The sequence below is a fragment of the Chelon labrosus genome (assembly GCF_963514085.1).
Source record: "Chelon labrosus genome assembly, chromosome: 10".
NCBI lineage: Eukaryota > Metazoa > Chordata > Actinopteri > Mugiliformes > Mugilidae > Chelon > Chelon labrosus.
In genome coordinates, this window is record NC_140360.1 from 5,819,552 (window position 1) to 5,844,372 (window position 24,821).

The 24,821-nt window shown below is 39.0% G+C and overlaps 1 protein-coding gene across 1 annotated transcript; it reads right to left on the bottom strand.

The window, feature by feature from the left end:
* Positions 1 to 319: 319 nt before the first annotated feature.
* Positions 320 to 2,985, bottom strand: LOC311495054 (tumor necrosis factor receptor superfamily member 14-like). The gene is made up of 4 exons (XM_084554366.1): positions 2,310 to 2,985; positions 1,408 to 1,590; positions 1,231 to 1,315; positions 320 to 839 (listed from the first exon to the last, which is right to left on the bottom strand). Exons 1-4 carry the CDS (start codon positions 2,536 to 2,538, stop codon positions 671 to 673), a joined length of 666 nt encoding a protein of 221 aa, XP_084410492.1. The 5' UTR covers positions 2,539 to 2,985; the 3' UTR covers positions 320 to 670.
* Positions 2,986 to 24,821: the final 21,836 nt, after the last annotated feature.

Below are 24,821 nucleotides of genomic sequence, written 5' to 3' on the forward strand. Positions count from 1 at the left end.
GGGAGCAACTGGGGGTTCAGCTCAAGGACATTTCGGCATGTGGCACATTCCGGGGATCGAAACACTAACCCTCTGGTTCATGGACAATCCGCTCTACCTACTGAGCAACAGCCACAGTGCATAGAAAGTGTTTATAAGAGTATGGAAAAGCTTAATAAGAGTGTGGGGAGGGTTCATGAAGCTTTAAAATGCACATAGAACAGTATAATTAATAAAATAAACACACATAAAACAGCATAAATAATAAAATAAAAATGTCGCTTTTCGGGGGGAGTCTGGAACGTAACCCCCGCAATAGAAGAAGGAATACTGTATACAATTCCTCAAACTCAGACTGCGACAAATCCCTGATTTGGTTGAACAAAACAGACCAACGAACAACTCCTGAGTCTCACTACATTGATTGGTTGGCCTTCTGAACTGATGGACTCTCAAATGGCCTTGAAATGAACTCCCTTTCCCTGATCTGAAGGTGTTCTTTGGTCCTGTTCCTGAGGTCGGCTCTGGTTGACTTAATGCTTGGATATGATTTAGCTGATCAGGTCAGTTCGTATCTCTGTTTGTGGCTGAAAACATAATGAAGGGATATGTTAGCATATTAGGGACCTTCAGTGTACCACAGGTCATGTGTTAGCGGGTATAATATCTCGTGTCAGATAAATAATAATAATTAGTTAACGATGCAAAACAAGCACTCACCTCTTGTTGTAACAAGTACTGAGCAAAAGACGAGTAATGAAACAGACGCAATCAAAGTGTAATGGTTTCTTGATGCACTCCCGCAGACAACGTCACTATTTATGCTTCCTTCTTTGTCCTTCACTTGGTTTGCAGAGCAACTGGTGGAAAAGAGAAGAAAAAAACTCGTTTAGTTTTGTGATTAATTTCTAACAGAAATTCACAGTAATGCCAGACTTATGTAAAAGTAATTATTTATTACTGAGTTTAAAATAAATCCACATATTTACATGGAAGCAGCAGAACTCAGAACATTTTCCAAATTAATGTGAAATATTCAAGAAGTTGTTAGGAAAATAATTCTAATGTTTCAATGATACATTTGTAATATTTTAAAAACAAAGTGGTTAAGTTGTAGTTTTACAAGACAAAGTCTTAAGTCATATTATTTTACTGTGCCTATAAAAAGTATTCACGACTTAGGACGTTTTCCACTAAAATTGCTGCAAGGATCAGTTTTATTTGACTTTTCTTTCCTACAAAAACTCCTACACTGTCCAGGCTGTGCAGTTCACACCATCCTTTGAAAAATACCCTGGCAGACAGTCTTCACACACTGTGTCATTTCTACTGGTTCCTAAAAAGAAACAGAAAATTCTTACAAAACAACCCAGCATCAACGAAAAAAAATCCATTATTTTAAAACCAGTCTGATCTAATGTTCCTTACCAGGTACTTTTATCCTCTGGCCAGGTGCACAGTTTGAATGTCTCTCTGCCAAACTACATCCTGCATCATCAGCCAGAGCTCTGCAGTAGTATCCTCTCAAAACATCACAGGCTGTGTCGGACATTTCTGTACAATTCTTCTTGGCGAAGAGACCATTGACTAAAAAAATCAATGTGATGGTTAAAATGTATTGTCATACTAAAGACCAAACCTTTATTTTGGAAATATATGACTGAGAGTAAAAGCCATACCTGGATGACAGGAAGCGCATTGTGAACACTTATTCTTGCCATTTCGTTGGTTCATGAATGTCCCGGGCTCACAAGGGCGACACTGTGTGTCTGACTGTGGTGTGCAATCTCTTTGAACAACTGTACCTGTTAAACAGAGCACAACATTTATGTCAGTACCATAGTGACAAAGGTCAAACACAAGGCCACACTGCTGTATAAAGATGGACGGTGGAGCTGCTCCTCAAAAGTGAAGGCAAAGCCAGACACCCCCTGGTGTCTGGCTGCAGTATAGGTCATAAGCTCCACCTCCATGTTAGTTGATGGGACTTTTGCCAAACTAAAACACTAAAATACTCGTCAAATAATTAACTACAAGAATACCTATCCAAAATATTGACACTTGAACATGCATCAACATTATATTAACTACCTAAAATGACAGAAACCATCCTTGAAAAAAAATGATTTGACAGTCTAGAAACAGGATGTAACATCCTGCATCATCAGCCAGAGCTCTGCAGTAGTACCCTCTTAAAACATCACAGACTGTGCCGGATGTTTCTGTACAATTCTTCTTGGTGAAGAGACCATGGACTTAAAAAAATCAATGTGATTATGGTTAAAATGTATTGTCATACTAAAGACCAAACCTTTATTTTAGAAATATTTGATTGAGAGTAAAAGCCATACCTGGATCACAGGAAGTGCATTGGAAACACAAATTCAGGCCATTTGGTCGGTTCATGAATTTCCCGGGCTCACAAGGACGACACTGTGTGTCTGACTGTGGTGTGCAATCTCTTTGAACAACTGTACCTGTTAAACAGAGCACAACATTTATGTCAGTACCATAGAGACAAAGGTCAAACACAGAGCCACACTGCTGGGTTTGAGCCATATACAGTATAAAGATGGAACTGCTCCAAGATGGAACGGCTCCTCAAAAGTGAAGCCAAAGCAAGTAGAGCTCTCCCTGGTGTCTGGCTGCAGTATAGGTCATAGCACCGTAGCACTGCATGTTCAAGTGTCAATCGTTTGGATAAGTTTTGTTGTAGTTAATTATTTAACGCTCTCTTGTTCTGCAGTAATGGTAATGGTGACCATCAGTTACCATACAAACTGCTCCATAAAGCAGTCGCTTGGGAACGTAAGAGTTGTAAAAAAAAATTAAAAATGACTAGAGTGTATAATCCAACATTTCTTTGTAACTGGTGGAGCGAAGTATTAAACAAAAACGAGTCTGGTTGAAGTGTGGTTGGGTCACTGATATCAAGGCTCCGCGTGGTTCCACTCTCGGACCGTACCGACGACGCCCATATCCCCAGAAAATAGCGTCAGTTTAGCCAATGCAAGGAAGTGGGGACACCTTGTCCATATTTATATACAGTCTATGGTTTGACCACTCTTTGGTACCCCTGCATTTAATTATAGTATTATTCTAATAGTGCACATACTCCTAAAGCAGTACTTCTCAAATAGTGGGGTGAAGTGTCGAGCAGACCGGGCAGTCTTGTTGAAATGTTACAAATTCAGTTAATAAACTCAATTTATTCACTGTAAAAAGCCTCTCAGTGGCATTGTCCATATGACTTTATTTTTAAAAGTATATTTACTCCAACAAATTGATTTCTTTTTGGGGTTTTTTTGTTTTTTGAGTTAACCCTAAGTAAAACGTGTGTATATTTTCGTAACTTAATATTTTCTATAATACAATTAATTTCATTGGATTTGACCATAAATTAATTTCACAAAACTCAGTTTTAAAGCTTATGTCAGACGTAGAACGACACGCCCCGCCCACCTGCAACGGAAGAACAAGCCCGGACAGATTCTTCACTCTTCTCTGAGTGTAGCTTCGCACGTTTTCACTGAGCCCGAGGATAAAAAATACTTCACCCACTTTGTATTGTTCAATGTTAGATTTTGTCCCAATTAACATGACCGTATTGCGCTTGTTGCAAAGGCATTACTCTGTTTCCTACATTATGCTAGCTACATTAGCGGCCCCCAACGCCATTTCAAATATACACAACAGTTCGTGACCTTCAACCAGTTAGCTAGCTAGCTAGCTAGCTACTGTCTATACCTGTGCGCGTTTTATGATAAGCAAATTATGTATTTGCGCAGTAGTTTATTTCATACAGATAGTGCGTAACTTCTAAAAAAAAAACATTATCGTTGCTTAGACTTCCTCACTGTCTGTCTGGCACACACACACACACACATGCTGGTGGTGACTGTCACATACCCGATAAACAGTGGCGAATATTACCATTTATCCGCACAATGGCTTAGTGTGGAATGACCCGAAGGGTCGGCATTTAACAGTCATTAGCTTGTGGTGAGCAGTGCAAACTACCACGGCGTCCCGGCACCATAATACAGTCTACAGTATACGGTAGTTCTCAGCCAGCGGAGGTCGCTGCACCTTAGCACGTAGCCAGATTTCCCGCCTGCAGTAACAGATAAACAGTAGTGCTCCTCCAGGTGTCCTAACAAGAAGCTTATGGATATCCAACAGTATCTGTTGGTCCCACTGTGGTACATTCACACATTTGTCAGTCATTCCAGTTGTTCCACTAACACACCTTTTCAGAGAGGCCCCATCGGCTGCAAACATGGATTATCGGCACTGATTTGAATATACCAGTTTTACAGCTTAACAAGTGTATGCTCACCATGTACTGTACGCATAATTCATTCATTCATCTTACGTTAATCTTCTGCTTATTCCTGTTAAGGGTCGCAGCTGTCATCGGACGAGAGGCGGGGGTTCACCCTGGACAGGTGTCCAGTCTATCACAGGGCTAACACAGAGAGACACTCACACCTACGGCCAATTTAGAATCACCAATGACCCTAACCAGCATGTCTTTGGACGGTGGGAGGAAGCTGGAGAACCTGGAGAGAACCCACGCAGACACAGGGAGAACATGCAAACTCCACACAGAAAGGAACCAGTCGGCCCATGGATTCGAACCCGGGACCTTCTCGCTGTGAGGCATCAGTGCTGCTAACCACCTCACCACTGTTCCGCCCCTGTACACATAATGTCATTTTTCTGTGTATTTGTTGATTGAAAATGCCTAACCCAGATTTCTTGATGTGTATTAACTTTGTTGATACGTTTTAAAGCCATTTAAGTTAGATTTTTGATTAACTTGTTATTTGCATTACCATCCTTCCTCTTGATATTTTAATTAGTTAACTGCCACATAAGAGCGCTATATGATGATATCATCACAAAAAGTCAGTGGGGGTTTTACATGATGTTTTGGATTATTGCCTAATCCGTGATGAAGGACCTTTGGACACAGCCACGCCTTGTCATGCATTCATTTAGATTGCCCACGTTGTTTTAAATGCTCTTCTAATATCTTTTAAAGATGTTCTGCTAATATGAGGTCAGATGTTCATGATTGTAAATTGTTGCAAAAGTGTTAATGTTAATGTAGAAATGTTTTTAATATTATGTACTTATGGTGTTTTCCTAAGCAGCACATTATAAGCTCATGTTCTTTTATGCACTGAATATGGATGGACTTGGTTTTTCTACTTACCACTGTTTGGATATGGTAGTGATTTAATAAAATTGATATCTCTCTTTATTTGTTAAATGTATGATAATGCTAACTAAAACAAAGAAATAATAAAAAAAATAATAGAGTACATGAGTTATTAATTTTTAATTTCATGTTACTTAATTAAGTTTCATATACTGATGCTTTTTCATTGATTTTACTCAATTTCTTGCCCATTGTTTGCAAATGCTACTTAATATTTTAGCATACAGTGAAATGCATATTATTAGGTTCTCCTTACTCAAATTACTAGTTAGTTCGCTAAACTTCGAAAAAAGTGGTTGGAAAATGTTGCCTTAATTTTTTTGAGTTAGATCTAAGTAACAGTTTTTAACAGTGTAGACTTGGGACAAATTGAAAACGCTTTTATTTTGGACACTCTGCAACATTTTGGGTTTTGGGGAATACTCAGTGGGTTGACTGAAACATTTTATAGCAATATAAATAGCTCTGTACTATTACCCTGGGGTACTTGTAAAAGATTTGATGTCAAGACAGGTATCTGTCAGGGTTGCCCAGCTTCACCCTTAACAAAAATGTTATGGCTGAAGACATGCTGGCGATCATGAACATAATGGAGTGGCCTTAAGTCGTTGATGATACCACTCCATTTCTTAAAAATGAGGCACAAATTCCAATAGCCCTGAATGCCATCTCCCTCTTTTCAAAGGCTTCAGATCTTTTTTTTTTTTTTTTTTAAATATATATAAATGTGAATTAATGGCAATCCACAATCACCTTAACACTACTGTTCAAGGTATACCATTTAAAACATCTGGTAGTACTTGGGTAGCTGATGCAACAAGGAACATGTCTTATCTTATATTAAAGCTTGATTTGATGTTGAACATGGTAAAGTGTGAAGGTCTAAAGACAAAACGGAGGTCGTAGTTTCATTTGAAAACATTCGTTGTTTTATATTTCAGTACCTTTGCGACACTTCGAACAGCACCGTCCATCGCGTGTTTTGTACTTCTCTACTCCACAACACAGCCCAGGTAGTATAAACGGGAAGCCGAGCCATAGCACTGGAAAACAGAGAGCCAGGGTTTGCAGGTGGTGTGAAACACAGAATAGTGTTTTTCAACCTTTTTTGAGCCAATACATTTTTTTCATTGAAAAAAATCACAAGGCACGCCACCAACTGAAAATGTTAAAAAAAAGAAATTCTGTAGCCTATAATAACAATATAAAGTCATTCTTGTCAACGTGTCTTGAATAGGAATCAAATAAACACACAAAAAAAGTCTTACATATATACACAGACACTTGACAATGGCATATTATTTACAGATAATAATTAATTCGTTTTCAAAAAAAAAAATCAATTCGGTTGAAATTGGATAATTTCCCTCGGTGCACCTGACGATCTCTCACGGCACACTAGTGTGCCGCGGTACAGTGGTTGAAAAACACTGCCATAGAAGATGATGAATAAAAAAAAACTTACCGAAGACGGCCAACAAAGTGACCATAATATCACATTCTGATTCTTTTAACCATTTCTTCATTGCTTATACACATGTGGACCTTGGAGCCTTAGCGAGTTTTCTAACTCCTGCAGCTCAGTGAGCACAGCACGCCTGGAACCGGCGCCTCCATTACTGCCGAGCTGTGCGAGAGCTGTGATTGGTCCGTTTAGCGTATTCCAGCTTTAGTAAGGGCTCCTCTTCCTCCTCTTGATTGGTTAGACTAGGTTGACTGATGAAGTTCGGAGATACAAGCATTTGAGACCCCTGCACTTTTTTACCGTCCTAAAACAATGTTCCGCTACAGTAAACAGATACGCGTCAAGCATAGGACCAAGCGGAAAACGGCCGCTCAAGCTGAAGCCTGTTTCTCTTAGTTTAGACCCGCCCACACAATAAAGACTCCACCGGTTTCTAGTATATGGCCGTAAGAATCTTGTTCAGGGCTCACGCCACACCTTGTATTTTTTCGCAGAGAAATTCCCACGATACGGCGCACTCAGCAGTCGAGTTGCAAAAAAAAAAATCAGGGGGGATGGTCAATTTTTTTCACCTTAAAAAAAAAGTTGGAGGGGGAGTGGGGTTATTCATGTAAATGAGTTACCAGCTATCCACCCACATGTTTCTTCTTTAACGGCTTCGAACGTCAACATTCGAAAGATGAGAACTGGGTTTTCCTAAAGTTCTCCAGGTGATCATATGCACGATTCAACCACAGTATCTTTATTGTAAAATGAATAACAATATAAATATTACACTGCACACTAAGTCGGCATATTGTTTCTGCAAATAGAAATAATGCATGAAAAGATCTTGATTAGCCTTTTATTAGTTTTGATTGATTAATTATTTTTCCTCTTACTTCTACACAAATCTTAGCAGTCATGATAACACCATGGTCGCTGGCTCCTAATTCACCTGTCCCGTTTTGGCTGCTGGGTACTGTGTTGACAGTCCCAACAAACGGTCTAATGTTAACGCAGTGATAAACAGACTGTGTTAAATTAGAGTCCGTCTGTTCACAAGTGTTTCCAATAGGAGAATAGCACCTCTTTTCATAATTTTTACAGATGTAGATGAATAGAAATCAAACTAAACTGAAATCTTATACTCTGCTATGTGTTTATTCAGGAAAATGACTTTGTAAGAGGCAAAAGAGGCAAAAGTTAATTTCAAGGTCAAATTAGAGTCCATCTGTTCAGATAAATACTTAAGCATAGCACTTAATAGCATGTCTTCTTTATAGTTTTCATAAGAGTAGACAAAGATGACACACACAAATTAAACTGAAATATTATACTTTAGTATTTGGTTATTCAGGAAAAATAAACATTAAATATCATTCAGGTGCAAAGGTAAGTTCACCTCTAGCAATTGTTCTGTGGAGCAACACTGCAACTTCTACTGTGGAACTGAAGCGCCACCTGCTGGTTATTTGACAAAACATCAAGTTTAAACCTTTTACGTCCTTGGTTTCATCAGTTATCATCTTTACCAACCAATTCATCATTCAGTATTTTTACTGTAAAATAAATAACAATGGAACGAGAGAAGAGAAATATTTTTTTCTGGAAATCGACTGTTACCAAAAGGAAAGCACAAACAGGTCTTGAGTAGCCTTTTATTAGTTTTTCTTAATTAAAATATGTATTTTATTAAAAAAAACATCTGTTAGAAAAATACAACAATATACACAAACGTATGCAGTTAGCAAATATGCATCTCCAGAATAGGGTTAGATACAGTATATGATCTTACTTCAGAAACACAAAACAAAACACAAACAAAACAAATGAAACTGAAATATTATACTTAAAATGAGGCAATATTACATATATAAATTGTCACAGTCTAAGCTTCACAACACGTGTTTGTGGAAGTGTGAGATGGCACTTATAAAGGAGCTCAGCAAAAAAAATAAATAAATAAATAAAGCATCTACCTATCTGAGGAGTGATGGTGAGCAAACGGAGGATAGCCATTGTCGGGCTATCCTCGGGAGTGCAAGAGTGTGGGGAGGGTTCATAAAGCTTTAAAATACATATACAACAGTATAATTAATAAACTAAACACATATAAAACAGCATAAATAAATAAAAAATTCGCTTTTTGGGGGGAGTCTGGAACGTAACCCCCGTGATAGACGAGGGAATACTGTATATAATACCTCAAACTGTCAGATTGCCACACATCCCTGATTTGGTTGAACAAAACAGACCAACGAACAACTCCTGAGTCTCATTACATTGATTGGTTGGCCTTCTGAACTGATGGACTCTCAAATGGCCTTGAAATTAGCTCCCTTTCCCTGATCTGAAGGTGTTCTTTGGTCCTGTTCCTGAGGTCGGCTCTGGCCCTGTTCCATTCATCCCCTGGGTCGTCTAACCTCCTGGTCACCCTCCTGAACTCTGAGTCCCTGGACTCTTTCCTGCTTCTGGACTCATTTTCAGAGTTTTACCACCGACTTTTTCTGCTCCTTGTTTTCTTTCACAAAAGTATGTTAAGTTCACATAACTCACAGATATGTAATATAGGCTCATTTTCCTGAATAAACAAATACACAAGTATAATATTTTAGTTAAATGTTCTCTGTCTACTTTCAGGTAGAAACTTTTCTATACAGAAATTTAGAAAATTCTGAGAAGTGCAAATACTTTTTAAGAGGCATTAATTGTACAAAAAAGTACAAAACTTGTCTTCTATTTTACATTTTTTACCAACACACTCCTGTGTTTAGCCGTTGTGACTGACAAAGTTAAGGTATTTTAAAATGCAGTTCACAGGGGATGACTTAATGCTTGGATATGATTTGGTTGATCAGGTCAGTTCGTATCTCTGTTTGTGGCTGGAAACACATAATGAAGGGATATGTTAGCATGTTAGGGATCTTCAGTGTACCACAGGCCATGTGTTAGCGGGTAATATATCTCATGTCAGATAAATAAATCAGTTAAAGATGCAAAACAAGCACTCACCTCTTGTTGCAACAAGTACTGAGCAAATGACGAGTAAAGAAAAAGTCACAAGCAAAGTGTAATGGTTTCTTGATGCACTCCTGCAGACGACGTCACTATTTATGCTTCCTTCTTTGTCCTTCACTTGGTTTTCAGAGCAACTGGTGGAAAATAGAAGAGAAAGACTCGTTTAGTTTTGTGATTGATTTCTAACAGAAATTCACAGTAATGCCAGACTTATGTAAAAGTAATTATCAATTAGTTTAAAATAAATCCACATATTTACATGGAAGCAGCAGAACTCAGAACATTTTCCAAATTAATGTGAAATATTCAAGAAGTTGTTAGGAAAATAATTCTAATGTTTCAATGATAAATTTGTAATATTTTAAAAACAAAGTGGTTAAGTTGTAGTTTTATAAGACAAAGTCTTAAGTCATATTATTTTACTGTGCCTATAAAAAGTATTCACGACTTAGGACGTTTTCCACTAAAATTGCTGCAAGGATCAGTTTTATTTGACTTTTCTTTTCAATGGTCTCTTCTTGGCGAAGAGACCATTGACTAAAAAAAATTAATGTGATTATGGTTGAAATGTATTGTCAAACTAAAGACCAAACCTTTATTTTGGAAATATTTGACTGAGAGTAAAAGCTATACCTGGATCACAGGAAGTGCATTGTGAACACTTATTCTTGCCATTTCGTTGGTTCATGAATGTCCCGGGCTCACAAGGACGACACTGTGTGTCTGACTGTGGTGTGCAATCTCTTTGAACAACTGTACCTGTTAAACAGAGCACAACATTTATGTCAGTACCATAGAGACAAAGGTCAAACACAAGGCCACACTGGTGGGTTTGAGTCATATACAGTATAAAGATGGAACGGCTCCTCAAAAGTGAAGCCAAAACAAATAGAGTGTCTGGCTGCAGTATAGGTCATAGCACTGTAACACTGCATGTTCAAGTGTCAATCGTTTGGATAAGTTTTGTTGTAGTTAATTATTTAACGCTCTAGGGTTCTGCAGTAATGGTAATGGTGACCATCAGTTACCATACAAACTGCTCCATAAAGCAGTCGCTTGGGAACGTAAGAGTTGTAAAAAAAAATTATTAAAAATGACTACAGTGTATAATCCAACATTTCTTTGTAACTGGTGGAGCGAAGTATTAAACAAAAACGAGTCTGGTTGAAGTGTGGTTGGGTCACTGATATCAAGGCTCCGCGTGGTTCCACTCTTGGACCGTACCGACGACGCCCATATCCCCAGAAAATAGCGTCAGTTTAGCCAATGCAAGGAAGTGGGGACACCTTGTCCATATTTATATACAGTCTATGGTTTGACCACTGTTTAGTACCCCTGCATTTAATTGTAGTATTGTTCTAATAGTGCACATACTCCTAAAGCAGTACTTCTCAAATAGTGGGGGGAGGTGTCGAGCAGACCGAGCAGTCTTGTTGAAATGTTACAAATTCAGTTAATAAACTCAATTTATTAATTTATTCTTAGACTAGGGACAAATTGAAAACGCTTTTATTTTGGACACTCTGCAACATTTTGAGTTTTGGGGAATACTCCAGTGGGTTGACTGAAACATTTTATAGTAATATAAATAGCTCTCTACTATTACCCTGGGGTACTTGTAAAAGATTTGATGTCAAGACAGGTATCTGTCAGGGTTGCCCAGCTTCACCCTTAATATTTATTATGGCTGAAGACATGCTGGCGATCATGAACATAATGGAGTGGCCTTTAGTCGTTAGCCAATTGGCGGATGATACCACTCCATTTCTTAAAAATGAGGCACAAATTCCAATAGCCCTGAATGCCATCTCCCTCTTTTCAAAGGCTTCAGGTCTTTTTTTTAAAATATATATAAATGTGAATTAATGGCAATCCACAATCACCTTAACACTACTGTTCAAGGTACACCATTTAAAACATCTGGTAGTACTTGGGTAATACTATTACCAAAGATTTAAAGACTAGAGAGAACACTAATTTTGAGAATATTCTGAAGGAGAAACAAAACAATGCTGAATATATGGTTACAATGGGACACAACTATATTTGGAGAATACTACTCTACAAAATGTAAGAACTCTTGAGAATCATTTACCCACTCTATCTTTAGATATTCCAGACAAATGTTATTAAAATGATTAACCAAAGGTTAAGGTTAGGTCAGTTACATGCACCTCCCCAGAAATGTAACTATGTTTGCCAAATACTTTTTACACAAATGTAAATTCTTATAAGCTATATGTTTCACTTAAAAAAAAAACAAAAGAAAAATCTTTTTTTTATAGAGTTGTTAAATTTGATTATTTTTGAGTTTCACTACTCATCCAAGTAGCTTCCTCAGTTCTAAGGGAGTGGTGGGACATTTGAGGTTTAAATAGGAAACTCTGTGGGTAACCCATCAGAAGTTTATTTATGTGTTTAATTAGTCGTTTTACTTATTTTTATTTCTCACTAAATGGCTCTCATTATATTCCTGTATTTGATTTTACTGTTGCTCTGTTATTAGACTGCTGAACTGGTTGGTATGTTAACTGAGTCCTTCACCTTATTTTGACTGAGTCTTTTACTTCTTAGTTTACTTAACTACGTTTGCACACAGCTCAGAGAAATTTCATTCTGTCTGCATTACAGTTGTACGTCTGTCAAAATGACAGCTTTGCGACTGTGTGTCTGATGTGGTAGTCTGCAGCACAGGGGCGCCACAGGGTACTGTGCTCTCTCCCTTCCTCTTCACCCTGTACACATCGGACTTCAGACACAACACGGACAGCTGCCACCTCCAGAAATTCCTGGAGTACCTGGAGGTCATCGCCAACTTTGTGGACTGGTGTGCTCTGAACCACCTGCACATTAACGCCAGCAAGACAAAGTGAGCATCCAGGGCTTGGACATTGAGGTCGTGGAGGAATACAAGTACCTGGGTGTTCACCTAAACAACAAACTGGACTGGACACACAACACAAACACCCTGTACAAGAAGGGCCAAAGACGTCTCCACCTGCTTAGACGACTGAGGTCCTTTGGAGTGTGCAGGTCACTGCTCAGGACTTTCTACAACTTTGTGGTGGCTTCTGCCATCCTGTATGTAGTGGTCTGCTGGAGCAGTGGAAGCTCAGAGAGGGACAGGAAGAGGCTGAACAAGCTGGTCAGACGGGCCGGCTCTGTCCTGGACTGCTCTGTGGACTCCATCGAGGAGGTGGGTGAGAGGAGGATGTTAGCCAAGCTGACATCAATCATAGACAACCCCTCTCATCCACTGCATCAGACTGTTTCAGACCTCAGCAGCTCCTTCAACAGCAGACTGCTGCATCCACGATGCAACAAGGAACGCTACCGCAGGTCCTTCATTCCAGCTGCCATCAGGCTGTACAACTCCAGCCTGAGTCAATAAGAACTGTCTTTCTGCACAAATAAATCTGCTCTTTTGCACTGCCTTTTTGCACAAAACCACTACCTCACCATCTCATAGTTTAAGCAATTATTTATTTGTAGAGTTTATTCCACCGTTGGCAAACTGTATACACAGAATGTCTTTATATTTCTAGTTTTTTTATTTTTCAGAGCATTGTTATTTTGTATATATTTTTCAAATTTGTATTGTGTCTTTTTGGTAACCATCTCTTTTTTTAACCATGTCGAAGTCGTCATTGTCTTCTGTATATATATTTGCCAAATTCACTGTCCTACTGCTAACAAGGACAATTCCCCATACTATGTGTCTTGTCTTATCTCATCTTTTAAAGCTTGACTGGATGTAATAAAGTGTGACGGTCTAAAGATAAAATGGAGGTTGTAGTTTCATTTGATAACATTTGTTGTTTTATATTTCAGTATAGTATTAGTATTATTCTAACAGTGCACATACTCCTAAAGCAGTACTTCTCAAATAGTGGGGGGAGGTGTCGAGCAGACCGAGCAGTCTTGTTGAAATGTTACAAATTCAGTTAATAAACTCAATTTATTAATTTATTCTTAGACTTGGGACAAATTGAAAACGCTTTTATTCTGGACACTCTGCAACATTTTGGGTTTTGGGGAATACTCCAGTGGGTTGACTGAAACATTTTATAGCAATATGAATAGCTCTGTAGTATTACCCTGGGGTACTTGTAAAAGATTTGATGTCAAGAGAGGTATCTGTCAGGGTTGCCCAGCTTCACCCTTAATATTTATTATGGCTGAAGACATGCTGGCGATCATGAACATAATGGAGTGGCCTTTAGTCGTTGATGATACCACTCCATTTCTTAAAAATGAGGCACAAATTCCAATAGCCCTGAATGCCATCTCCCTCTTTTCAAAGGCTTCAGGTCTTTTTTTTTTAAGATAAGAAAAGATAAGAAAAACCTTTATTAGTCCCGCAATGGGGAAATTGCAGTATATATATATATATACTGCAATGTCAATATATATAAATGTGAATTAATGGCAATCCACAATCACCTTAACACCACTGTTCAAGGTACACCATTTAAAACATCTGGTAGTACTTGGGTAGCTGATGCAACAAGGAACATGTCTTATCTTATCTTATATTAAAGCTTGATTTGATGTTGAACATGGTAATAAAGTGTGAAGGTCTAAAGACAAAACGGAGGTCGTAGTTTCATTTGATAACATTTGTTGTTTTATATTTCAGTACCTTTACGACACTTCGAACAGCACCGTCCATCGCGTGTTTTGTACTTCTCTACTCCACAACACAACCCAGGTAGTATAAACGGGAAGCCGAGCCATAGCACTGGAAAACAGAGAGGTATGGGGCCATTATTGTAGCAAAACTATCTACAAATGTGTATTTCAATCCGTGTGTGTGTAACTACATTTGCAAATGTGTAAAAAAAAATCCGTGTGTTTGTAACTGGATTTGCAAATGTGTAAAAAACATCTGTGTCTATAACTAGATTTGCAAAAGTGTAAAAAAAATCTGCGAATGCGTACATCGATCTGTATGCGTAGATAAACCTGTAAATGTGTGATCTGTAAATATCTGGCCTCTCCATTGGATGTGTTCTTACACGTGACTTTTGCTACACTTCTGCCGCGACAGATCCGCAAATGCGCGCAGCGATTTGCAAATGCGTGTGGAGATTTGTCTGTGTGCCTCCGTAGCTATACAGCTACATACCACCAGTGGGCGCTAGGCTAGCACCCAATGATATTAGCTACCGGCTACCTGGGCTGGCTGGTACCACAGACTGTATGGCTGGGACGAACACTGGTCCCGATCCCGATGCAATGGAGGCTGGATGGCGTGCTGTAACTACATAACAGGGCTCTCACGCATTAAAATAAGTTCATCCTCCTGGGCTTCCACTTCCAGCTCTTCTTTGACGTGTGCACGCATTTACTATTTCACCTGGCCACTAGAAATACTATGTTGTCCCATCGATTTGCTGATAGGTCGCTGATTCAAGCAGAGGAGTCTGCTTTCGCCTCATCCATTCGTAGATTACTCATTTTAAACAGTCTATGTTAATAATGTGCGGCGAATTGTATCACTTCTCAGCGTGAGAAGTGTGGCGTGTGAACTTATTGAATGTGTGTGTCTCATTTGAGAGCCCTGTTATGTAGTTACAGCACGCCATCCAGCCTCCATTGCATCGGGATCGGGACCACTGTTCGTCCCAGCCATACAGTCTGCGGTACCAGCCAGCCCAGGTAGCCGGTAGCTAATATCATTGGGTGCTAGCGTAGCGCCCACTGGTGGTATGTAGCTGTATAGCTACGGAGGCACACAGACAAATCTCCACACGCATTTGCAAATCGCTGCGCGCATTTGCGGATCTGTTGCGGCAGAAGTGTAGCGAAAGTCACGTGTAAGAACACATCCAATGGAGAGGCCAGATATTTACAGATCACACATTTACAGGTTTATCTACACATACAGATCGATGTACGCATTCGCAGATTTTTTTTTTACACTTTTGCAAATCTAGTTATAGACACAGATGTTTTTTACACATTTGCAAATCCAGTTACACACACACGGATTTTTTTTTACACATTTGCAAATGTAGTTACACACACACGGATTGAAATACACATTTGTAGATAGTTTTGCTACAATAATGGCCCCATAAAGAGAGCCAGGGTTTACAGGCGGTGTGAAACATAGAATAGTGTTTTTCAACCTTTTTTGAGCCAAGGTACATTTTTTTCATTGAAAAAATCACAAGGCACGCCACCAACTGAAAATGTTAAAAAAAAATGAAACTCTGTAGCCTATAATAACAATATAAAGTCATTCTTGTCAAAGTGTCTTGAATAGGAATCAAATAAACACACAAAAAAGTCTTACACATATACACAGACACCTGGCAATGGCATATTATTTACAGATAATAATCAATTCGTTTTAAAAAAAAAAAAAAAATGTTTTTTAGATCAATTCGGTTGAAATTGGATAATTTCCCATGGTGCACCTGACGATCTCTACCGGCACACTAGTGTGCAGTGGTTGAAAAACACTGCCATAGAAGATGATAAAAAAAAAATACTCCCGTGAGCAACTTACCGAAGACGGCCAACAAAGTGACCATAATATCACATTCTGATTCTTTTAACCATTTCTTCATTGCTTATACACATCTGGACCTTGAAGCCTTAGCGAGTTTTCTAACTCCTGCAGCTCAGTGAGCACAGCACGCCTGGACCCGGCGCCTCCATTTCTGCCGAGCTGTGCGAGAGCTGTGATTGGTCCGTTTAGCGTATTCCAGCTTTAGTAAGGGCTCCTCTTCCTCCTCTTGATTGGTTAGACTTGGTTGACTGATGAAGTTCGGAGATACAAGCATTTGAGACCCCTGCACTTTTTTACCGTCCTAAAACAATGTTCCGCTACAGTAAACAGATACGCGTCAAGCGCTAGGACCAAGCGGAAAACGGCCGCTCTTTCTCTTAGTTTAGCCCCGCCCACAAGCTCCTCGATTGGCTCTGACGTTTCTTCTGTGATTGGCCGTCCCTGCTGTCACTCCACCACTCTGCTTGCATATGTCTGTGGGAACCGTCTGTGGGAACCGTAGGACAGTCAATGACCGTAGGTTCCTTGACCCTTAACAAGGATTCATGTGCCAAGCCCATAGAGTGAAATCCCCTGTGTCAGTGCGAGTAAAGGTTAAGAAAAAGTCCCGTGACCAATGCTGACGCTGTTTCGTCCGTCACTGAGGCGCCAAACTGTGTTTATAAGGAAGCGCACCTGCAAAAAAAAAATAAAAAAAAAAATAAAATAATAATCCTTTGAGCCAAAATTAAAACTCTTCCTTCAAGTCGTGATATGGAGCCCCAAAGAAAGAGAAATGTCTCCGCTGTGTGGGAACTTTTTGATCTTATATCGGCAAATAAGGTTCAGTTTTTATGCTCGCCAGCTTCTTCAGTGCCTTGCGAGCGGGTTTTCTCCAAAGCTGAAGAACTTGCCTCGAAGAAACGTAATGCCAAGACACTGGAAAAACGTTTTTTTAATTGTTCCTAAAAAAAAAAATCCCTGCCTCAGTACATAAGCAACATCACATTCACACTTTCACTATGATTTTGACATGTTTACATTATTTATTGACTGTACATTTTAAAGATATTTTACACTTAGATTAAGATATAAAATAATAGACACACCGTGTTGCAGCCTCACATACTGTGGTCTATAGTGCTGCTCAGTTTATCCAGGTGAGCATATGCACGGTTGAGCAGGAAGATGATGGCATCCTTGACTCCGGGTCACGGCTGGTATAGGCAAACTGGAGGGGGTCCAGCTGAGTGTAGACCATGTCTAGCAGCTGTACGAGAACAAGTCCCTCGAAGGTCTTCATTACGTGGGAGGTCTGTAGTCACTGGGGCTGCTGGGGAGTGGTGTTTTCCACAGCACAGGTACCTTCTGTAGATGGTGAAGACCAGTTGAAAGACTCCATACAGCTGGGTGGCACAGGTCCTTGGTTTCATCAGAGTTATCATCCTCACCAAATTCAACCGCAGTCAGTATCTTTACTGTAAAATTAATAACAATATAAATATCACACTGCACACAAATACAGCATATTCTTTCTGCAAATAGAAATAATGCATAAACAGATCTTGATTAGCCTTTTATTAATTTCGATTAATTAATAATTTTTCCTCTTACTTCTACACAAATCTTAGCAGTCATGATAACACCATGGTCGCTGGCTCCTAATTCACCTGTCCCGTTTTGGCTGCTGGGTACTGTGTTGACAGTCCCAACAAACGGTCTAATGTTAACGCAGTGATAAACAGACTGTGTTAAATTAGAGTCCGTCTGTTCACAAGTGTCTCCAATAGGAGAATAGAACCTATTTTCACAATTTTCACAAGAGTAGATGAATAGCATGTCTTCTTTATAATTTTCATAAGCGTAGACAAAGACGACACACACAAATTAAACTGAAATATTATACCTTAGTATTTGGTTATTCAGGGAAAAAATAAACATTAAATATCATTCAGGTGCAAAGGTAAGTTCACCTCTAGCAATTGTTCTGTGGAGCAACACTGCAACTTCTACTGTGGAACTGAAGCGCCACCTGCTGGTTATTTGACAAAACCTCAAGTTTAAACCTTTTACATCCTTGGTTTCATCAGTTATCATCTTTACCAACCAATTCATCATTCAGTATTTTTACTGTAAAATAAATAACAATGGAACAAGAGAAGAGAAATAATTTTTTTTCTGGAAATCGACTGTTACCAAAAGGAAAGCACAAACAGGTCTTGAGTAGCCTTTTATTAGTTTTTCTTAATTAAAATATGTATTTTATTAAAAAAAAAAACATCTGTTAGAAAAATACAACAATATACACAAACGTATGCAATTAGTAAATATGCATCTCCAGAATAGGGTTAGATACAGTATATGGTTGTCATTCTTCAGAAACACAAAGACAACACAAACAAAACAAATGAAACTGAAATATTATACTTTGGTATTTGTGTATTCAGGAAAATGAGCCAATATTACATATATAATTGTCACAGTCTAAGCTTCACAACACGTGTTTGTGGAAGTGTGAGATGGCACTTATCAAGGAGCTCAGGAAAAGAGTTTATCCCTCGGGATGAATAAAGCATCTATCTGAAGAGTGATGGTGAGCAAACGGAGGATATTTAAGACAGCCGTTATCCTCCACAGCACAGTGGTCGACCAATAAAAGATCAATCCAAAAGAGAGAACACACAAAGGAACCCATGTTAACTTCTAAACAACTAGAGGCCTCTCTCTCTCTCTCTCATGTAAACCAAACAATTCCACTTCAGTCAAGATGCCATTATAGTGTTCCCTCGCCACTTCGATCACATCATCCTGGGCATACACCAAGTGTTCAGCATCTCGTGATCTTGCTGCGCCTATTGTTTCTGTGTGTGTAAACTTTCGGTAACACTGTTGCAGTGAATCACTTAATTTAATGCCCTACGACGCCTCCCTTGTTGTTAAAATGATTACATACGTAGTGTAGCGACCCTGCAGTAATGTTCTTGTTATAATGCTTAGATTCTGGATGAGAAAGCGAGGGGGCGGGGTGAGGTGAGGAAGAGAGAGTCATGCGTGCGTGTTTAGGGGGTGAGTACGAGTGAGGAGCAGAGGAAGAACGGAGAACTATCAAATAAGTTAACTGTCGTTGTTGTTTTGGCGAAGTTACAGCCGACAGTAACTATTACGGTTCATGTAATAAAAGAAAGGTTTGCGACCAACTCCTCGTCATCTTTTTGACGTCCAGTCAGACGCCACAGTACATTCAATAGTGTAGAAAGTGTTTAAGTGCATAGAAAGTGTTTATAAGAGTATGGAAAAGCTTAATAAGAGTGTGGGGAGGGTTCATAAAGCTTTAAAATACATATAGAAGAGTATAATTAATAAAATAAACACACATAAAACAGCATAAATAATAAAAAAAAATATGTCGCTTTTCGGAGGGAGTCTGGAACGTAACCCCCGCGATAGACGAGGGAATACTGTATACAATTCCCCAAACTGTCAGACTGCGACAAATCCCTGATTTGGTTGAACAAAACAGACCAACGAACAACTCCTGAGTCTCACTACATTGATTGGTTGGCCTTCTGAACTGATGGACTCTCAAATGGCCTTGAAATGAACTCCCTTTCCCTGATCTGAAGGTGTTCTTTGGTCCTGTTCCTGAGGTTGTTTTTGGTTCTGTTCCTGATCTAAAGGTCGGCTCTGGCCCTGTTCCTGATCCCGCTTCACCTCATTCAGCCCCTGGGTCGTCTAACGCCCTACCTCCTGGTCACCCTCACCCTGCTCTGCCTCCATGTCAGCCTCCTGAACTCTGAGTCCCTGAACTCTTTTCTGCGTCTGGACTTATTTTCAGACTTTTACCACTGACTTTTTCTGCTCTTTGTTGTAAGTATGTAAAGTTCACATAACAAAGTTAAGGTATTTTAAAGTGCAGGGAATGACTTAATGCTTGGATATGATTTAGTTGATCATGTTAGTTCATATGCTCGTGGCTGAAAACACAATGAAGGGATTTATTAGCACAGACCTCCTGTTGAAGACCCCTAGGGGGACAGAGGAGGTACTGCAGGGGGTTGCGAAGGTTTTGGTTGATTAAACATTTTTTATTCTCCCCCCTGCATTGTTTTCAACAAGTAGAGGGTCCCTGCTCCATCTCTCCATCAGTTTGGGGGTCCTTGGCCTGGAAAACGTTGGAAGACCCCTGTATTAGCATGTTAGGGAACTGAAGCGCACCGCAGGCCGTGTGTTAGCTGGTAATATATCTTTTGTCAGATAAATAAATTAGTTAAAGATGCAAAACAAGCACTCACCTATTGTTGCAACAAGTAAATGACGAGAGAAAAAGAAAAAGGCACAAGCAAAGTGTAATGGTTTCTTGATGCGCTTCCGCAGACAACGTCATTATTTCGGTTTTCAGAGCAACTGGTAAAAAAGAGAAGAGAAAGACTTGTTTAGTTTTGTGATTGATTTCTAACAGAAATTGACAGTAATGCCAGACTTATGTAAAAGTAATTATTACTGAGTTTAAAATAAATCCACATATTTACATGGAAGCAGCAGAACTCAGAACATTTTCCAAATTAATGTGAAATATTCAAGAAGTTGTTAGGAAAATAATTCTAATGTTTCAATGATACATTTGTAATATTTTAAAAACAAAGTGGTTAAGTTGTAGTTTTATAAGACAAAGTCTTAAGTCATATTATTTTACTGTGCCTATAAAAAGTATTCACGACTTTTTCGACGTTTATGTTTTCCACTAAAATTGCTGCAAGGATCAGTTTTATTTGACTTTTCTTTCCTACAAAAAGTCCTACATTGTCCGAGCTGCGCAGTTCACACCATCCTTTGAAAAATACCCTGGCGGACAGTCTTCACACACTGTGTCATTTCTACTGGTTCCTAAAAAGAAACAGAAAATAAATTCTTACAAAACAACCCAGTATCCAGCAAAAAAATCATTATTTTAAAAATAGTTTGACTTAATGTTCCTTACCAGGTACTTTTATCCTCTGGCCAGGTGCACAGTTTGAATGTCTCTCTGCCAAACTACATCCTGCATGATCAGCCAGAGCTCTGCAGTAGTACCCACTCAAAGCATCACAGACTGTGTCGGATGTTTCTGTACAATACTGCTTGGTGAAGAGACCATGGACTAAAAAAATCAATGTGATTATGGTTAAAATGTATTGTCATACTAAAGACCAAACCTGTATTTTGGAAATATTTGATTGAGAGTAAAAGCCATACCTGGATGACAGGAAGTGCATCGGAAACACAAATTCAGGCCATTTTGTTGGTTCATGAATGTCCCGGGCTCACAAGGACGACACTGTGTGTCTGACTGTGGTGTGCAGTCTCTTTGAACAACTGTACCTGTTAAACAGAGCACAACATTTATGTCAGTACCATAGAGACAAAGGTCAAACACAAGGCCATACTGGTGGGTTTGAGCCATATACAGTATAAAGATGAAACAGCTCCTCAAAAGTGAAGCCAAAGCAAGTAGAGCTCTCCCTGGTGTCTGGCTGCAGTATAGGTCATAGCACTGGAGCACTGCATGTTCAAGTGTCAATCTTTTGGATAAGTTTTGTTGTAGTTAATTATTTAACGTTCTAGAAACAGGATGTGATATAATGCATGATCAGCCAGAGTTCTGCAGTAATGGTAATGGTGACCATCAGTTACCATGCAAACTGCTCCATAAAGCAGTCGCTTGGGAACAAAAGAGTTGTAAAAAAAAATAATAATTAAAATGAGTACAGTGTATAATCCAACATTTCTTTGTAACTTGTGGAGCGAAGTAATAAACAAAAACGCGTCTGGCTGTCTATATTTATATACAGTCTATGGTTTGACCACTGTTTGGTACCCCTGCATTTAATTATAGTATTATTCTAATAGTGCACATATGTGTCGAGGCAACGCAGAGCGCAAGAGCTGTGATTGGTCCCCCTGGTAGTAGCGTGTTTCCGTTTAAGTATTTCTGACTGCTTCTCCATCTCCGCAATTTTTGAAATGATTGCTCAGGATCAATAAACTTGCAACACATCGAGCAAAGGTTAACTGAGGAGGTTGGGACTTGTATGATTCGTCGACTGAAATTGCGATTGAAATTGTTGCCGAAGATGAGTCAAACTATTTTTGTATCTCTGAACCTCCTCAGTTAACCTTTCCTGTATTCTATCGTTATTGATCCAAAACAAAAATTGCGGAGATGGAGAAGCAACTGGAAATACTAAAGTGGAAATACGCTACGTTATATTTCTGGGGAGGTGTACGTCAGTTAGTTTCACGCAGAAACCTAAACCAGCTTTCAGTTTCTAAGAGCTATGCTCCTCAAAGAACGTTTTCCTTTTCTGATTAATGGAGAGGGTAATTAGATGTAAATATGTTAAATTCCCTGTATAATTTAAAGCCGTAGAAGTGCACTTTAAAGCCATAAAGGATCCATGTAAGTTTCTTTATGTTTGAAGTAATATTGACTCCAGTGGTAGCACATTCTGTGAATCAGGAATAGAAACAAGGGAGTATCTTATTTCTTTCTTTCAATTTGACTTGTCTATTCTGAAAGAACCTCTATGATTGGACCCAGTTCAATAACCTGGACATGCCAGTCTTAAAATTTGGATTTGTGTTATTCAATTTGTCTCTCAACAACTTAATACTTTTTGCCAAATACTTTTCACACAAATGTAAATTCTTAAAAGCTATACGTTTCACAGTTTTTTTTTTTAAAGAACTCTGTTTTTGTAGAGTTGCTAAAGTTGATTGTAGCCAAGAATGCCATTCTTCTTTACCAGTGCCTTCCATGTCTTTCTGTTAATTCCGCCCCAGACAGAAGCTCTGCTGCCACCTAGTGACTGGAGGCTTGTTTATTGTTCAAGCATCAAGAAGACAGTAATACCAGAGCCCGTCTATGGAGAGCCTTCCCCCTCTCCATTAAGTCCCATTGTAACGAATTTTGGTTGCAGTTCCACCAGATTTCCACTGGGGGCGATCGCCATGAGTGCAACATGAATGGGACTCTATGGAGCTAAACGGCTAAATGTGTCTCTTTCACCCGATTGTCGTTGAGAAATCTCAGATTTGATTGTAGGTTTTGCAAGTTCAACATGGGTTATAGGTCAAAAGTTGAATGAACGAGAACTTATGTCCTTTCGTTTTCTTACACGTTGAGTTGTTGTTGCCCATAACACGCTAGCATTGTGCTAATGAACGCTGATTGGTCAGTGAAGGACTGATTACGACTAGATCCCGCTTGACGGCATCGTGGCATCCGAAGCGGGACCAGAATGTTAAAGCGGACTTTTTCGCCCAAGTTTTTTTTTTTCGGCCCGGTCTTTTAAAATAACAAAACAGAAACTCTTCTAGCACGATTATTTACCCGTGTCAGCTGTGTTGTCCATGCCTCGAGAGAAAAGAAAGTGCAGAGCGCGAAAGCGCCAAAGCAGTGACTGAAGAATTGCCGTAAAGCAGTATCTGGTCGTACGATGTGTATGACGTCATTGACATTTTAAAATACTTTTTAAAGCAAAATAAGTGACTCTAAAAAATCTAACACCCAGCAATGTGAAATGTCTTTGCATCTCCTTTCAAATTCAATATTCAAATTACTGCACAAAAAATTATATCCTGAGAAAAGTGGATTTTGAGGGGTATTGCTCCATAGACCGCCATTCATTCTGCACTCGTCCTGAGAGCGCCCTCATATGGAACCAGAGTGGAACTGCAACAGTTCAGAACCCGGAAGTTAAGTGAGAGTGGAACTTCTCCCCATATTAGACGTTCTCTGGTAATACTGAAAGTCCACCTGACCCCACTATTTGAGAACTACTGGTCTAATGTGAAAAAACAAATTCAGGTATGGTGTGGTTTCTGTTGCCATCATTAGCTTTTTGAAGATGTTCTGCAAGCTAGTTTACAACGTTAGCAATACTATGGGAACACACCGTCTTGATAGTTTATAGCTAACACTAGCTAGCGGTTTAAAAACAACAACCCAATAACCCTCAATTTATTATTGAAAATGATCCAGATGCTCATGCAGGACATCTGGTCAATTCAGTCTAGATTATTCTGCTAGAACTTTTTCATTTTGCAAAATTATCAAAGGATGAATCGTTTCATTAATGGCAAAATCATTTTTACTTTTTACTTAAGTACATTTCAGAGCCTGTACTTTCTTACTTTTACTTGAGTAAAGGAGTTGAATCAGTACTTTTACTTTTACCAGAGTATTTTTTTACACAAGCATCCGTACTTTTACTTAAGTACAGAATGTGAATACTTTTGCCACCTCTGCAGAAGTACGGCATGGATTGTCTCCTTTTTCATTGTGTTCCTCAGTCATCCAGGTCATGGTACATCCAAAAAGCGTTTAAAAAAGGCAACTGGACTTGTAGAGTTTTTGAGAAAACATTTCACTACTCATCCAAGTAGCTTCTTCAGTTCTAGGGGACTGGTGGGAAGTTGAGGTTTAAAAAGGAAACTCTGTGGGTAACCCATCACAAACTATGTTTATTTATGCGTTTAATAAGTTGTTTTATATATTTTTATTTCTCACTAAATGGCTCTCATTATATTCCTGTATTTGATTTTATTGTTGCTCTGTTATTAGACTGTTGAACTGACTTAAGTCTTTTGGTATGTTAACTGAGTCCTTTATT

Coding starts and splice junctions, on each gene's coding strand:
- LOC311495054 (XM_084554366.1), bottom strand. CDS start 2,538: ATGGCTCAAACCCAGCAGTGTGGCTCTGTGTTTGACCTTTGTCTCTAT. Junction 1,591..2,309: donor TATGGCTTTTACTCTCAATC/AAATATTTCTAA, acceptor GACAATACATTT/TAACCATCACATTGATTTTT. Junction 840..1,230: donor AACTGCACAGCCTGGACAGT/GTAGGAGTTTTT, acceptor CTTTTCCACCAG/TTGCTCTGCAAACCAAGTGA.